The sequence below is a fragment of the Jaculus jaculus genome, chromosome 2 (genome assembly GCF_020740685.1).
Source record: "Jaculus jaculus isolate mJacJac1 chromosome 2, mJacJac1.mat.Y.cur, whole genome shotgun sequence".
Taxonomy (NCBI): Eukaryota; Metazoa; Chordata; class Mammalia; order Rodentia; family Dipodidae; genus Jaculus; species Jaculus jaculus.
The window spans coordinates 14,117,888-14,133,765 of record NC_059103.1 but is presented as its reverse complement, the minus strand read 5'-3'; the positions used below and the strand labels follow the sequence as shown (position 1 = coordinate 14,133,765).

At 47.6% G+C, this 15,878-nt stretch overlaps 1 protein-coding gene across 1 annotated transcript in view; it reads left to right on the top strand.

Moving 5' to 3' along the window:
- Castor2 (cytosolic arginine sensor for mTORC1 subunit 2) overlaps positions 1–7,263 on the top strand; it is a 55,910-nt gene extending 48,647 nt beyond the window's left edge. The window contains exons 8-9 of the mRNA XM_045142830.1: positions 140–234; positions 1,419–7,263. Of these exons, the coding sequence (XP_044998765.1) occupies positions 140–234; positions 1,419–1,484 (161 nt within the window). The 3' untranslated portion in view covers positions 1,485–7,263. The remainder of the gene's footprint in view (positions 1–139; positions 235–1,418) is intronic.
- Positions 7,264–15,878: the final 8,615 nt, after the last annotated feature.

Below are 15,878 nucleotides of genomic sequence, written 5' to 3'. Positions count from 1 at the left end.
AGATCGGAGCCTCCCCAAGTACAGTCTACCTTCAGCGAGGGCCACGGAACTGAGCCCCAGAGGTCTGGGACGGGGTTGCCCAGCAGCATTGTGGGGGCGGAGAGGCCTCCCAGAGTCTGAGCATACCCTGTTTTTCCAGATGAGTGTGGAATCGTGGCCCAGATATCCGAACCCTTGGCAGCTGCAGACATCCCCGCCTACTATATCAGTACTTTCAAGTTCGACCACGCACTGGTGAGTGACACCCCATAACCAGGCAGGACCTGCGTATGTCTGGAGCCGGCTCACCAATTTTTTGTTGTTGTAGTTGTTCCCACTGAACCCCTCCTTCCCAACTAGTCTCTCTTCTATTTTGGTTTTTTAAACTTTTTTGTTTATTTTTATTTATTTGAGAAGAAAGAGAGAGGGAGAGAGAGAATGGGCGCACCAGGGCCTCCAGCCACTGCAAACGAACTCCAGATGCGTGCGCCCCCTTGTGCATCTGGCTAACTTGGGTCCTGGGGAATTGAGCCTTGAACCGGGGTCCTTAGGCTTTACAGGCAAGCACTTAACTGCTAAGCCATCTCTCCAGCCCTGGTTTTGGTTTTTCTAAAAAATTCTTTATATTTATTTTTATTTATTTATTAGAGAGAGGGAGGAACAGAAAGAGAGTGAGAATGGGCACATCGGAGCCTCCAACTACTACAAACGAACTTCAGACATGTGCGCCACCATGTGCACCTGGCTTACATGGGACCTGGAGAATCAAAACTGGGTCCTTAGGCTTCATAGGAATGTGCTGGAACAGCTAAGCCATCTCTCCAGCCCTAAATTTTTTTTTCCTTCTTTTTTTCAAGGTAGGGTTTCACTCTAGTATAGGCTGACCTGGAATTCACTATGTAGTTTCAGGGTGGCCTCGAACTCATGGTGATCCTCCTACCTCTGCCTCCAGGTGCTGGGATTAAAGGCATGAGCCAACACGCCTAGCTGTAAAATATTTATATATATATATTTTAATTTGTATTTATTTTTTTGACAGAGAAAGAGGGGGAGGAAGAGACAGAGAGATAATGGGTGCGCATGGACCTCCAGCCATGCAGACTAACTCCAGATGTATGCACCCCCTTGTGCATCTGGCTAACGTGGGTCCTGGAAAATTGAACCAGGATCCTTTGGCTTTGCAGACAAATGCCTTAACCACTAAGCCATCCCTCCAGCCCTGTATTTTTTATTTACTAGAGAGAGGGAGAGAGAATTAGCATGCCAGGCCCCCCCCCCCCGCCAGCCACTGCATAGGAACTCCAGATGCATGCACTACTCCGTGCATCTGGCTTACATGGGTTCTGGGGAATCAAACGTGGGTCCTTGGGCTTCGCAGGCAAGCACCTTAACAGCTGAGCCCATCTCTCCAGCCCCTATTTTTGGTTTTTGCCCCATAGGTTCCAGAGGAGAACATCAACGGGGTCATTCACGCCCTGAAGGTCAGTCATGGAGGAACGCATTAGAAGCGCTAAGAGCTGGGCTCTCCCCTGCCGCAGCCCACCCAGGCCTGGGCCAGCCCTTCCCTGAAGATCACTCTTGCAGTATTTCCCTACAGACTGGAAAATTGGCCCAGGGACCCCAAGGAAGGGGCCTCTGGGATACCCCCTTGATTGCTGACCCCTCCGGGCCTGGGCAAGGCCACCTCCTATGTCCTCTTCCTGCCTTCTAGAGCCCCCAGCCTTTTGAAGAATGACTCAGTTTCCCCCCAGTGGGGACTGCCCCAGCCTCCTCCCTACAACCCCACCTCAGAAAGTGTTTCTCTGTGGCCTCACACGTAGCCCACAGCAGACACCAAAGGAAATTGGCATCTCAGACGAGAGATTCCACTCCCAGGGATGTCTTGGGGGGGGGGGCTGGTGGAGCAAGGCTGGGTGTTTGGAGCCCAAGAAACCTCCTTGAGTGCCCGGAGCTGAACGGTATGGTCGCTGGTCTTTGGTTTCATCATCTCGGAGGCTGGTTCCCTCAGAGTGGAGGCCAGTGGGCCACCATGGGGTCAGAGTGGCCTGTGCACCTCAGATAGGAGCAGAGCAGGGCCCCTGAGCTGGGGACTGCCAAACTACCTAGTGTCACCACCCCAGCCTGCCAACTAACCACACAGGGCCATGTCCCAACTCCCAGCATGACTGCCAAGAGGGACCCTGGGCACCTCTGCACATAAGCACTCACTCCCGGGGGAGCAGGGAAGCCCAGGACACCCCCCCCACACACACCCCACCAGCCTGGAGCACACCAGCTTCCGTCCGTCTGCTTTCCCCAGACCCCGATACGAGCAGGCGGTGACTCAAGTTTCTCCCAGCTGGGGCTTCCCCAGCATTCTGGCCTCCCCTTCCCAGCCATCAACTAGACCAGCCTAGAATCCTCCCCACACGTCAGCCTCCCCTGTCCCATTTTGGGGGTACACTGAAGAGGCTTCGGTCCCACCTCCCAGATTGGACTACCTGACCCAGCCCGTTCACCCCATATTCTGGGCTGTGGTGTCCTTGAGTACGGGTCCCCGCTCCAGGAGGCCACCGTCCGAGCCATCGCAGAGAGGAATCATACTTGGAGGTTTTATTCAGTGTTTCTGCACCCAGGCTACTTGATGGTGAAAGTTTCGTTTGGAGACACGGGGCCTGCTTGAGTTTTATTGGGGGGGTCCAGGCTCAGTGGCCCTGTGGCATAGGGGACAGAGAAACTGTCACAAGACACTGGAACCCCATGGCTCCCTCTACAGGGTTTCTCAGCCTGGGCTTCAGGGGTGTGGAGAGCGACACCAGGGGCCACAGGAAGGTGGCCCCTGCCGGCTGGGAGGGCAGGCCCTGTCCAGGCTCCCTTTCTTGCAGTGTTTCAGTCTGTCACCAAGTCATGCTGTCGCCAGAGAAGGGGACACCTGCTTGCCTTTGTGTAGGTCTTGTGTCCTCCTCGCTTTTCTAAACCCACAAGCCACTGCCCCCCCCCCCCGCCTCCCCAGATGAAGCAATTGCTCTGGAACTATCTAGATGTTCAGAACCCTCCACACTAACTAGCAACCCACCTGTGGGGTTGTTTTTTTTTTTAGTTCATTCATTTTGCACAAGATCCCCTAACAACCAAAATCTTATATAAATCGTCTGTTGGTTCCAAAAGGGAGATGGCCAAATGGGTACCCTGAGTAGCCTTCTATCACCTTGGAAGGTCTTCATTTTCTGGGGTGCACTTCTCCACACCCCTTTCTGTTTTTTTTCCCTTCCTCTGTACAAGTGTGTTTGCCCCAGTGGCCCACCCACCCCCCAGAGTTGTATACCCTCCCCCTAGAATTTCTAGGACTGTATTGTACACACCTATAAATACCTGTTTTATGTTGATAGAGATCTGTACTGTAAATAGCATATATACTTGAGCAATATATATGTTAATATATTCTGTGTGCGCAGGATGCGGGCACAGGCCCCCTCTCCCTTGTGTGCGTACGCATGTGGGTGCAAGGGTCCCCTCCCCCACCATATATGTCGCACACAAAGGCACGTTTTGAGCCACTATATATTTTTAATTCAAGTATGTAGGCAATACAATGATCAGAGAAGTCCTAGGGATCCCTTGGGGCTGTCTGCAGGGGAGACTAAAACCACCAGCCTACAGAGCTTTTGGGATAGGTGTGGAGGGCCGGCATGGTCTGATTCGTGGCTCCTGCACCCCCATCTCCACATCCGAGGCCTCTGGGTACTTGACATCAGTCCAGAGGTGAAGTGATTGGGGTTTTTTTGTTTGTTGTTGTTGTTTTTTGCTTTGTGACAGAACACAGCCCTCTCCTCCATGGCAACCCCCAAAGACTTTGGCTGGTGGACACGTCACATTCTGTCCCCCTCATAACACACAGGGTCCCCTATCTTTGGATGACTTTAAAGGTGGCTTATTACCTGTTGTTTCCTTTTTAAATCTACAAGCTTAGAAATCTCAGGGGGTATGCCTTGGTCACTTCCTGGAGTCCGTCCCCACCTGACCCAGAACAATCGGTATGGTTTCCCCTGTGCTCACCAGCCAGTCTCCCCGAGATCCCCCCTCCCCCCACCTTCCCCGCTTGGCCATCTCCATCCTCCAGCTTGTAAAGGGAAGCCGGGTCTCTCTTCTGAGTTCTGGGCATAGCGTAGACACATCATGGTCTCCACAGCTATGGGGATGGGCATCCCCATCTGTTACCTTTTTCGGTGCCCCAGCATCTCCTTGTCTGATGGGCATGAGGGTCCCTCCAGACCTTGCTTGGAGGGACATGTGTTTCTGGAAGGCCACCACCTATCCCTGGCTGACCCAGCCTTAGAGGTAGCCAGTCCTGCAGCGGAGGTTCTCTTGGCTTGTGTGGTGGGGAGAGCGGCTCTTTAGGCTCCCTGCCAGGCACCCCGAGCTAGGCTGCCGAGCGTGGGTGAGCATACGGCCCCTCACAGAGACTCCCTGAGATCATGGCATTTGTGTCTGCTTGTAAGAGGCGCTCTGGTCAGAAAAGTGCATAGAGTCATGGTCACCGCCTGGCCCCTACACTACAGAATGATGGTAACCCCCCCCCCCCACCAGGAGGAGATGGTAGGGCAGTGACTCTTCTCTGTCCCCAATGACAAAGGCCTCATCCTTTGGCTCAGCCCCACAGCCTGGGCTTCCCAACAAAGCCGCTTCTCCCGCACACCCCACAGAGACAAAAGGGAAAAAAAAAAGAAAAGCATTACCAGCTTTGTACCCCCTCCCCAGCAAAAGTCATGCAGCCCTGACCCCATACCTTCCCCATGATTCAGGGGGGAGGCCAGGGCCTCTCATACCACCAGCGTTCACCTGAATCACCAGCTGTGGGTAACAGGTTCCTGGTGTGAGGGACGGGAGCTGGTGATCTAGTCGTTTCCCCCAGTGCCCGCCAAGCGGTGTGGATGCACTGACGTCTGGTGGCCAGCAGCACCCTGCAGGGGTGCTGTCCCCTGTGATGTGACAGAAGGGACTGTGAAACTAGGGAGACACAGGCAGGCAGGCAGGGCTAGTCCCCTAGATACAGAAAGGGTCCCCCGTATTGGTACATGATAGTCAGAGGTGACCTGAGCCACCCGCCACCAGCCCCTCGTGGCCACGTTTCCCAGACAGACTTGAAGCCACCCTGGGCCATGCGTAGGGCCTCTGGATTGGATACGGAGCAACACCCGCTCCTCCCCAGACTCCAGTAGGAGAGGGGACTTGAAAGCTTCCCAGATGGTAGCAGAGCGTGGTGCCCCATCCTGAGCAATGACAGGTGAGACAGGAAAAGACATGGATTAGTTACTTTCTCACTGCTGGGACGAAACATGGGACAAAATTGCAACTTGCAGGGTTTATTGTGAGGTGATATAGTTCATCATGGTGGCGGGAATGTGAGGTAGCTGGTCACATATTCAGTTCACAGGCAAAAAGCAGAGTGATAAAAGCTGGTGCACAGCCTGTTTTCTCCTTTGTATTCAGTCCACAGCCCCAGCTCATGAGTGGTATCAGCCATATTGAGGGTAGATCTTCCCGTCTCCTTTAATTCAATCTGGAAACTGCTCCGCAACATGCCCAGAGGCTCGCTCCTCTCCTGGGCAGTTCTAGATCCTGGTGAGTTACCTACCACAGGACACCTTTCCCCATCTACTGTGAGCAGAGCTAGGGAGCAGAAAGTCGACATTTGGCTTGGTGAGGGGCTTATGGGTGACATTGACAGGGAGAAGACCTAGCATTGCATTTTCAGGTGTCTGGATACTTTGCTGAGAGGCGGGTACACAGCCTGGAGGGGTGGAAGACATCCGTGTGGAGAGATGGCCTGGAGGGAATTACTTGAAACCAGGATGGCCTGAGTGTTTGGCACATTCTCCTTTTGCTATTGTCCACTTTATGCTGGCCAGGGGGGTGGGGAAAAAAGCAACACAGATGGCCAATGGCTGCTTGACCTGACTTTGCTATGTTGGACAGGCAGAGCTAACCAGATCGAGCTTAGCTTTTCCTGCATCTTGAAACATCCCATCTTGCTTCTGCTTCATTATCTATTAGAAGCCTCAAAAGAGCACATTTAACTGAGCCCCAAGCCCCTTCCCACAGACCAAAGGAGGAAGCTTCAGGACGATTCCAGCTTGACCTCTGACCCCGCTACAGAGGCTACTCAGCTAGGGAAGGTGGGGGAACCCCTGGCTGAACATACAGTTTGCCCAAGAGTTGAGTCCCGAGGCTTGGGGGGGGGAGGGGTACCCATGGCACCAACTAGATGGTGGAAGTTGGTACAAGAGGAGGGGAAGCTGTGAGGACCAGAAGTTCCAAGTGGCCTATCCCAGGTGCCAGGATGCTGTTCTGTGTGTGATTATACTTACGCATGTGTGTGTGTGTACATGTGTTAGGCATGAGTGTGTATGTGTGTGCACATGTGTGAAGAGTCCAGCTCTAATTAGCTACAAGAGTGTCTCATGCAGTATTTGGAGTCCTCAGGAGCCTATTCCACTGCCATATAGACTGAGGTGGCTGGTGGGAAACGTAGGCCCTAGCTGCGGGGTGGAAGGCGGGACTGCCCTGGTGGCGCGGGCTCAGCCCCACATGGGCATATTTAGACGTCTCTGCGTGACCCCAGCAGGGCCTGTGCCCTTCAGAGACCTGCCAATCCATATAGCCACCTGAGCAGGCTGGGGCCCACCTAGTGGCCTCTTCAACTCACCTGGTTCTGAAGACAGTATTCACGGAAGGAAGTGGGGTGGAGGATGCTCATCTTGCAGTAGGGGAGTCCACAAAGTTAAAGGACCCCAGCAGGGGGAAGGGAGGTTTAAAAAAGAAAGAAAAAGCAAGCCAAATTCAGGTCCCCACAGAGGGAGCCTAGAGCACTGTTCCTTTCCACTGCCTCAGTTTACCTAGACTCAGAAAATGGTTCAGGAAGAGATGAGCAGGGTTAGCCCCAAAACAATATGGGGCTGACAACAGTGACAAAAAAAGAAAAGCCCAGCCCTCCTCTTGTTCTATGCCAAAATCATTTCCGTTATCCTGAGGTAGGGGAGTGAGTGGTGGGTGCCCTGCCTGGCCACAGCCCCCTCTGGCCCTCACCTGGCATGCCGTGCCCAGGTCACCAGCAACAGCGGCACGTCACTGGTCCTGTGTCATCGGTCTGTGGCTCCGGTGAAGGGGAGAACTGGTGGTCCTTCCTACCCCACCCCCAGGGCCCCCATGCTTTTGTTTTCTTTGTCAAAGAAAACACAGATCCCTTGAGATTCATGTACTGTATGATGGAGAGAAAAAAAAAAAGTACCTAATGTCCCCCCCCCCCAAAAAAAAAGACAGTATATTTTGTACTTTGTAAAGTGTTAATTAAAATGAAGGAAAAAATGACATTGACTGACACCTGTGTGATTTTGTGTTGATGAGTACGTTGTTCTTTTCCCTTCTTCACACACACAGTGATCGGGAGAACATAAGCTGTCCGCTGAAGAAGGCAGGGCAACCCTTCAAATCTCAGAAAAGCTGTATTAATAGCAAGTTGCCAAGGCTGGAGCAATGACTCAGCAGTTAAGGCACTTGCCTGCAAAGCCTAACAACTTGGGTTCAATTCCCCAGAACCACAAAGTGGTACATGCAACTGAAGTTCATTTGCAGTGGCTAGAGGCCCTCTGTCTGCCTCTCTTCCCTCTGTGCCTGCAAATAAATAAAAGAAATTAGAGGATCAACACACACACAGCCCACCTATCTCTTTAATTTTTTCCTCTGGTTTTGGTATCAGGGTGATGCTGGTTTTGTAGACAGAGTTTGGTAGGATTCCTTCTTCTTCTATTTTATGGAAAAGTTTAAGAAGCATTAGTGTTAGTTCTTCCATGAAGGTATGGCAAAATTCACCAGTGAATCCATCTGGGCCTGGACATTTTTTAGTTGGGAGATTTTGATAACTACTTGGATCTCCATACTTGTTATAGGTCTATTTAAGAGGTTAATCTCATATTGATTTAATTTAGGTAGGTCATATAAATCAAGGAAATCATCCATTTCTTTCAGATTTTCATACTTAGTGGAGTATATGTTTTTATAGTATGCCCCTATGATTTTCTTGAATTTCTCCAGTATCTGTTGTGATGGTGCCTTTTTCATCTCTAATTTTATTAATTTGTATCTCTTCTCTCTTTTGGTCAGATTTGCTAAAGGCTTATCGAGCTTGTTTATCCTTTCAAAGAACCAACTCTTTGTTTCATTGATTCTTTGGTTTTTTGGTTTCTATTTCATTAAATTCTGCCCTAATCTTTATTATTTCTTCCCGTCTACTGATTTTCGGTTTGCCTTGTTCTTCTTTTTCCAAGGCTTTAAGGTGAAGCATTATGTGGTTTACTTGCAACCTTTCTAATTTCTTAATATAGGCACTTAAAGCTATATATTTCTTTCTTAGGACTGCTTTCATGGTACCCTAAAGGTTTTGGTATGTTGTGTTCTCATTATCATTTGACTCTATGAATTTTTTTATTTCCTTCTTGATTTCTTCATTGACCCATTCATCATTTAGTAGTGTATTATTTAGTTTCCATGATTTTGTGTATGCTCTATAGCTTTTCTTGATATTGATTTGTAGTTTGATCCCATTGTGATCAGATAGAGTGCAAGGAATTATTTCAATTTTCCTGTATTTGTTAACATTTGTTTTGTGTCTTAATGTATGGTCTACTTTAGAGAATGTTGCATGTGCTGCTGAACAGAATATATATTCTGTAGCATTTGGATGAAATGCCCTGTATATGTCTGTTAGGTGCATTTGTTCTATTACCTCACTTAATCCAGATGCATCTCTGTTTATTTTTTGCCGGGATGACCTGTCAATTGATGAGAGTGGGGTGTTGAGGTTACCCACTACAGCTGTGTTTGGTATTATCTGTCACCTGAGTTTTAATAGTGTTTGTTTAAGTTGGGAGCCCCCTTGATAGGTACATATATGTTTAGGATTATAATGTCCTCTTGTTGGAGTTGTGCCTTTAATCAATATAAAGTGACCTTCCTTATCTTTCCTAACTAATGTTGGGCTGAAGTCTACCTTGTCAGATATTAGGATAGCAACCCCTGCGTGTTTTCTAGGCCTATTTGCTTGAAACACCATTTTCCAACCTGTCACCCTAAGATAATGTCCATCCTTTGTAGAAAGGTGAGTTTCTTGGAGGCAACAAATTGAAGGATTCTGCTTTTTAACACAGTCGGCAAACCTTTGTCTTTTGGTTGGGGCACTGAGACTATTGATATTAAATTACTATTGAAAGGTGTGTATTTTTGCCATTTTTCTTGTTTTGTAGTTCTCCTGGTTTTACCTTTGCTGTCTTATATTATCTAGTATTTGAGTATGGTTTGTTTTTTCCAGGTTCCTTATATGTCTGCTTTTCTTTCTCTTCAGCATGGAGGGTCCTTTAACGTATTTTCTGTAGAGCTGGGTTTGTCTTCAGATATTCCTTTAGCCTGCTTTTGTTGTGAAATGTCTTATTTCTCCATCTATTTGAATGGATAGCTTCTCAGAATAAAGTGACCTTGGCTGACAGTTGTTATCTTTCAGAATTTGGAATATATCATTGCAAGCCCTTCTGGCATTTAAAGTTTGTGTTGAGTAATCTGGTAGGATCCTGATGGGCTTGCCTTTGTATGTGACTTGATTTTTCTCTCTAACTGCTTTCAGTATTCTTTCTTTGGTTTGTATGTTTGGTAGTTTAATTATAATATGGCAAGGAGAGGTTCTTTCCAGGTTTTGTCTGTTTGGTGTTCTAAAGGCTTCCTATATCTGCATTGGCACCTCTTTCCCAATTTGGGGTAAGTTTCCTTCTATGATTTTGTTGAAAATGCCTACTATGCCTTTGGAGTGAAATTCTTCTCCTTCTACTATACCCTGAATTCATATGTATGATTTTTTCATAGTGTCCCAAATATCTTGAAATTCCCAATCATACTTTCCTATTAGTTTGTCTTTTTCTTTGTTGGACTGTATTAGATCTGCCACCTGGTCTTCTAGTTTAGATATTCTATTCTCTCCTTCATCCATTCTACTGGTGAGATTATCTACAGAGTTTTTTATTTCATTGGCTGTGTTTTTCATTGCTAGTAATTCTAACTGGGTTTTCTTTATTATTTCTATTTCCTTATTTATGTCTTATATTGACCTCCTTGTTACATTAAATTGGTTTCCTGTGGGCTGGAGGGATGGCTTAGCAGTTAAGGCATTTGCCTGCAAAGCCAAAGGACACAGGTTCAATTCTCCAGGACCCACGTAAGCCAGATGCACAAGGGGATGCATGTGTCTGGAATTTGTTTGCAGTGGCTGGAGGCCCTGGCATGCCCATTCTCTCCCTCTCTCTCTCTCTCTCTCTCTCAAATAAATAAATAAATAAATAAATAAATAAATAAATAAATAAAAGGTATTTTTTAAATCACTAAAAACATGGTTTCCTGTGTCATCATCTTTTTGTTTTTTGTTTTCGTTGTTTTGTTTTTTTTTTTGTTTTTCAAGGTAAGGGCTTACTCTACCCCAGGCTGACCTGGAATTCACTATGTAGTCTCAGGGTGGCCTCAAACTCACAGAGATTCTCCTACCTCTGCCTCCCAAGTGCTGGGATTAAAGGTGTGCAACACCACACCTGGATATCTGTGTTTTCTTTCATTTCTTTGGTTTCCTCTTTAATTTCTTTGAACATACTTAAAATCATTCTTTTGAAATCTTTCTCAGGTACTTCCTCTAAATCAGTCTCACTGGAGGTCATTTCTAATGCATTAATACTTTTGGGTAAATTTGTATTGTCTTGATTTTTTGTGTTTCTTGTGTTATAATGTACATATTTTTGCATCTTAGATTAATTTAGTGCTTGGATTTTCTGATTATCTGCAGTATTATTAGATGTATCAATCAACCTGATATTATATATCTTCAGGGTAGGAGCTTAAGGTGCTAGGTGTGGTTCTCAAGACTCTCAGAGGATCTACAAAAGTGACCTTAGGTGTTGGGTTTGCCTGCTATGAGAGTATTCAAGTAGGCTGAGTGGAACAAAATACAGGCAGATTCTAAAATTTAACTTAACAATGTACACGTTCAATGATAAACAGCACAGAGTATTTATGCAAGAGTAGTTATTATGACAACCAGATCCTCTAACAAAGTCACAGTCCCTTAGGATGTGTGTTCCCCTACACTCTTAATCCTGTGAACTAGGAAGCTAAGATTTCTGCTCTGTTGAGGGTTTTAGTCAGACTGTGACCAATTGAGGTCCTTCCCTAACAAATGACAGAAGAGGAAACAAAGGTTAAATTGGGAAGCAACAAATGACAAGCCCAAAATATAGCTTAAAAGTGGCAAACCCGACCATCCATCACATTTAACATATAATTTGCCTGACATGGAAGGTGGAATTAGCACTTCTGATTCAAGCCTATATACCAGGCTTATTTGGTGGCTACTGACCTGGGGTAATCCCAGCTACCTTTTGGGATGGTTTTGGTCTCAATTTTGCTACACTCCTGCTTGGGTCCCTCTTTGTTGCACTGTGGGCTCAGGTAAGCTGGCTGGGTCGCTGGATCGCTGCTCTGATTGCCTGTGCCAGGTGCTGTGTAGGTGAGCTCCCTTCCCAGGTCTCTGGAGCTTGTGCTGGCAGTGGTGGGGGTGGGGGAGGAGGCTGTGAATGGCTGAAGTTCTCCCACTGGTCCTTGCAATCCTCTTCCTCACAAGCTGCACCTCCGTTGGTCCCTTCCGTTCTCCCTTCACATTTCTTGAGTTTGCGAGGAGCTCCGGTGTGAGTGGAGAATCCCTCACCTGGCTTTACCTGAGGCTCAGGCCGAGCCTTGCGGCTGTGGCTACGCGGACCTGGTGTCACCGCTGCTGGAGCCGCTTCTGTCTGCCTATGTGGACTCTAGACGCTCTGGATCTCTCCTACTTCTCTAATGCAGTCAATAATTTCCTATAATCCTCACTTTGTAGTAGAAGAGTATGTTTTGCTGGGTTTATTTTTTGCTTTTTCTCCCCTAGGCTGTTTTGGCGTGGTTCCTATGCCACCATCTAACTGGAAGTCCCCACTTATCTTTTTGTTTTTTAACCCAGGCATAGTGGTACACACCTTTCCCAGCACTCAGGAGGCAGAGGTGGGGAGGATTGCTGTGAGTTCGAGGCCAGCATGAGACTACAGAATTCCAGGTCAGCTTGAGCTAGAATGAGACCCTACCTCGAAACAACAACAACAAAAAAATAGTTCAAGGATATGGGCTAAAGATGGCTCGGCAGTTAAAGGCACTTGCTTGCAAAGCCTAATGACCTGGATTCAATTCCCCAGAACCAACATAAAATCAAATGCACAAGGTGGCTAATGCCTCTGGAGTTCATTAGCATCAGCTAGAGGCCCTGAAATGCCCATTCATATTCTCTCTCTCCTTGCACAATAAATAAAAAATTTTAAAGTGTTTTTATTTAGCTGGGTGTGGTGGCACACACCTTTAATCCCAGCACTTGAGAGGCAATGGTAGGAGGATCTCTGTGAGTTCGAGGCCACCCTGAGACTACATAGTGAATTCCAGGTCAGCCTGGGCTAGAGTAAAACTCTACCTCGAAAAAAGATAAGTTGTATTTTAAGGGGGGGTGGAGAGATGGTTTAGCAGTTAAGGCACTTGCCTGAAAAGCCTAAGGACCCAGGTTCGATTCCCCAGTACCCATGTAAGCCAGATGCACAAGGCAGTGCATGCTTCTGGAGTTTGTTTGCAGTGGCTAGAGGCCCTGATGTTGCCCGTTCTCTCTCACTCTCTAATAAATAAATATTTTTTTTAAAAGAAGAGTTCAAGATAGTCTGACTCAGGAAGTTACATATAACAGGGGTCACACTTGGGGTCAATTCTGCTCAGCAATGTTGGCTCCATCACTCTTGAAGCTGTAGCTTCTCAAGTCTTGGCTCCCTGGTCTATTCTATGTTGCCATGGCAAAATGCCTGAGGTCTCATACTTTGTAAAGAAAAGGCCTGGGCTGGAGAGATGGCTTAGCAGTTAAAGCACTAGCGTGTGAAGCCTAAGGACCCCAGGTTTGACTCCCTAGAATCCACGTAAGCCAGACATGCACATGGTGGCACATGTGTCTGGAGTTTGCTTGCAGGGCTAAAGGCCCTGGTGTGCCCATTCTCTTTCTCTCAAATAAATTAAAAAAAGAAAGAAAGAAAAGGCTTATTGGGTTCAAGTTTGGCCAGCCCCATCTGCTGAGCTCTGGTGAAGGCCTCATGGCCACATCACAAAGTGGCTGATGGCACCTTAGGAGTGTGTGTTAGAGTAAGCCGCCACGTCACAAGGCAGTCAGGCTAACTCTGTGCGCTTGCTTGCTTGTTCTTGAGATAGAGTCTTGCCATATGGCCCAGGCTAGCCTCAAACTCCCAACTGTCTGCCTCTACCTAGCCGAGTGCTGGGATTACAGACATCTACATCTGTGCCCAGCTGGCTAACGCTTCTTAAATTTCATTTTCTTTTATTGATTTTTGTTTGTTCACTTGTTTTGTTTTTCCAGGTAGAGTCTCACTCTAGCCCAGGCAGCCTGGACTGACCTGGAATGCACTATGTATTCTCAGGGTGGCCCTCGAACCTCTTGTATACTCAGCCTCCTGAGTGCTGGGATTAAAGGTGTGTGCTACCATGCCCAGCTGTCATGAGCATGTAAGGACAGGCTTGCCTGTCCAGAGTAGATAAGTTAGAAATTAAGAGTGACGATTTGCAGTGATGTAATGATAGATAAACAGACATGTGTGCATTAAGATTGATAAGTCTTAAAGTGTATAAAAAGAGACCCGAAGAACCGAAAGCATCTCTCTCTCTCGCCACGATGACTGACTGAGACACGCAGCTCATTAGTCCGAGACTGAGAACAACATCAGCGAGCCAATCCGGAATGCTCACCAACGCAAACTCCAGATCGTCCGTAAGTCAATCCAAAGACTTACGCCGGCGGATCAAGACCGCAGCCGATCCGGTCACCAGAGGCATCGCTATGGTGAAATCGAAAGTGAACGTCGCAGCTCGAACCTCGCTTGGAATCAGGTCGTATGATGTTAGACCTAATCAAGATATTGTTATGTTAGGATGAGTATTTGGATTTATGTGTTTTTGGCTTTAGTTGCCTTTTGCATGATATGGTCTTGCTTGTGTATTATAACAACATCAGTAAACTCTCTTGCAAACTTACCAGCGTCTCTTGTGCCTTCATCTGCGGAATCCTCTCTGTGTAGTGATAATCTAGAGAGTGTTCGTGACACCAGCTCACTTTATTGTTGTATTTCATACAGGTATATAATGTATTTTGATTATATCCTCCACCAAGAGAGCTTGTGTGTGTGTGGGGGGGTTATTTTGGCTTACAGACTCAAGGGGAAGTTCCAAGATGGTGGGGGACATTGATGATACTAGCAGAGGGTGGACATCATCTTCTGGGCAACATCAGATGGACAACAGCAACAGGAAAGTGTGCCAAACACTGGCAAGGGGAAGCTGGCTATTAAAAGACCCGGAAACCAGACTGGCACCATGACAAGCTTCAGTGAGGCGCTGCCCTGGCTAGGCCTAAGTTTCAAATTCCGGTTTAGGCAGAGGACCTGAGTCAGCCCCTAGACATGTCCAGGCTTGCCTAAGACTTGTCCCCCCTGCCTGTCTGCCCCAGCCAATCAAAAGAGTACAGGGCTGGAGAGATGGCTTAGCGGTTAAGCGCTTGCCTGTGAAGCCTAAGGACCCCGGTTCGAGGCTCGGTTCCCCAGGTCCCACGTTAGCCAGATGCACAAGGAGGCGCACGCGTCTGGAGTTCGTTTGCAGTGGCTGGAGGCCCTGGCGCGCCCATTCTCTCTCTCTCCCTCTATCTGTCTTTCTCTCTGTGTCTGTCGCTCTCAAATAAATAAATAAAAATTTTTTTAAAAATTTAAAAAAAATAAATAAATAAAAGAGTACAAGTACAGTTACTGGTTAAACCAACCAATCATGTAGCCGCCCCCTACTTCTTTGCTCAAATCCCTATAAAAACCCTGCCCTCCCGCTTCTTGGGGCTCTTGTAGGGATCCACTGAGCTGGTGAAGTCAAGAGTCGGAGCTTAAGCCCGAAATAAAGGTCCTTGCCTTTGCATGCGAGTTTGGTTCTCCTTGGTGGTCAGTGGGGCCGCCATGAACTGGGCATAACAGCTGTAACAGTCACAAGCCCGGCCCCAACAATACATTGCCTCCAGGAGGATCCAATACCCAAACTTGTCACCAGCTGAGGACTTGACATTCAGAACACCTAAGTGGATGGGGGACACCTGAATCGAACCACCGCACTCCCCCAATGCCCTCTTATCCCACTTCCCAGAAGGTCCCCCTTCCTGCTTGCATGTCTCGTGTGTGTCTGTGGTATCCCACTGAATTACACATTATGTTGCTTGCTTGAGCAAGGATGGGGGTTATTTACTAGAGCGAGGACAACTCAGCAGTGGCTACACCACTGAACAGTGTTCCCCTCCCCCAGCAACCATTAACTGCCATTAAGTCTTCTAGGAGGGGTAGGCCCTTGAGAAGCCCTCCCTCACGCATGACGGAATGTAGACAGGCTGTCTTGTGCAGGAAACCACAGCCAATGCAATCCACAGCACTCTCTTTCCCATGCTCTAATGTTCTTTCTGACCCTCCCTTCTTCTCCCACATTCTGAGCCTCGGAAGGGGTGAGAAAGATGTCCTATTTAGGGGCTGGCTAACTTTTTGTTTTGTTCAGTTGTTTTTCAAGGTAGGGTTTCACTCTAGCCCAGCCTGACCTGGAATTCACCATAAAGTCTCTGGCTGGCCTCAAACTCATGAACTCCTCCTACCTCTGCCTCCTGAGCGCTGGGACTAAAGGAGTGCGCCACCATGCCCAGCTTCTGGCTAACTCTTTTATTTTCAATAATTTTTTTAAATTTTTATTTA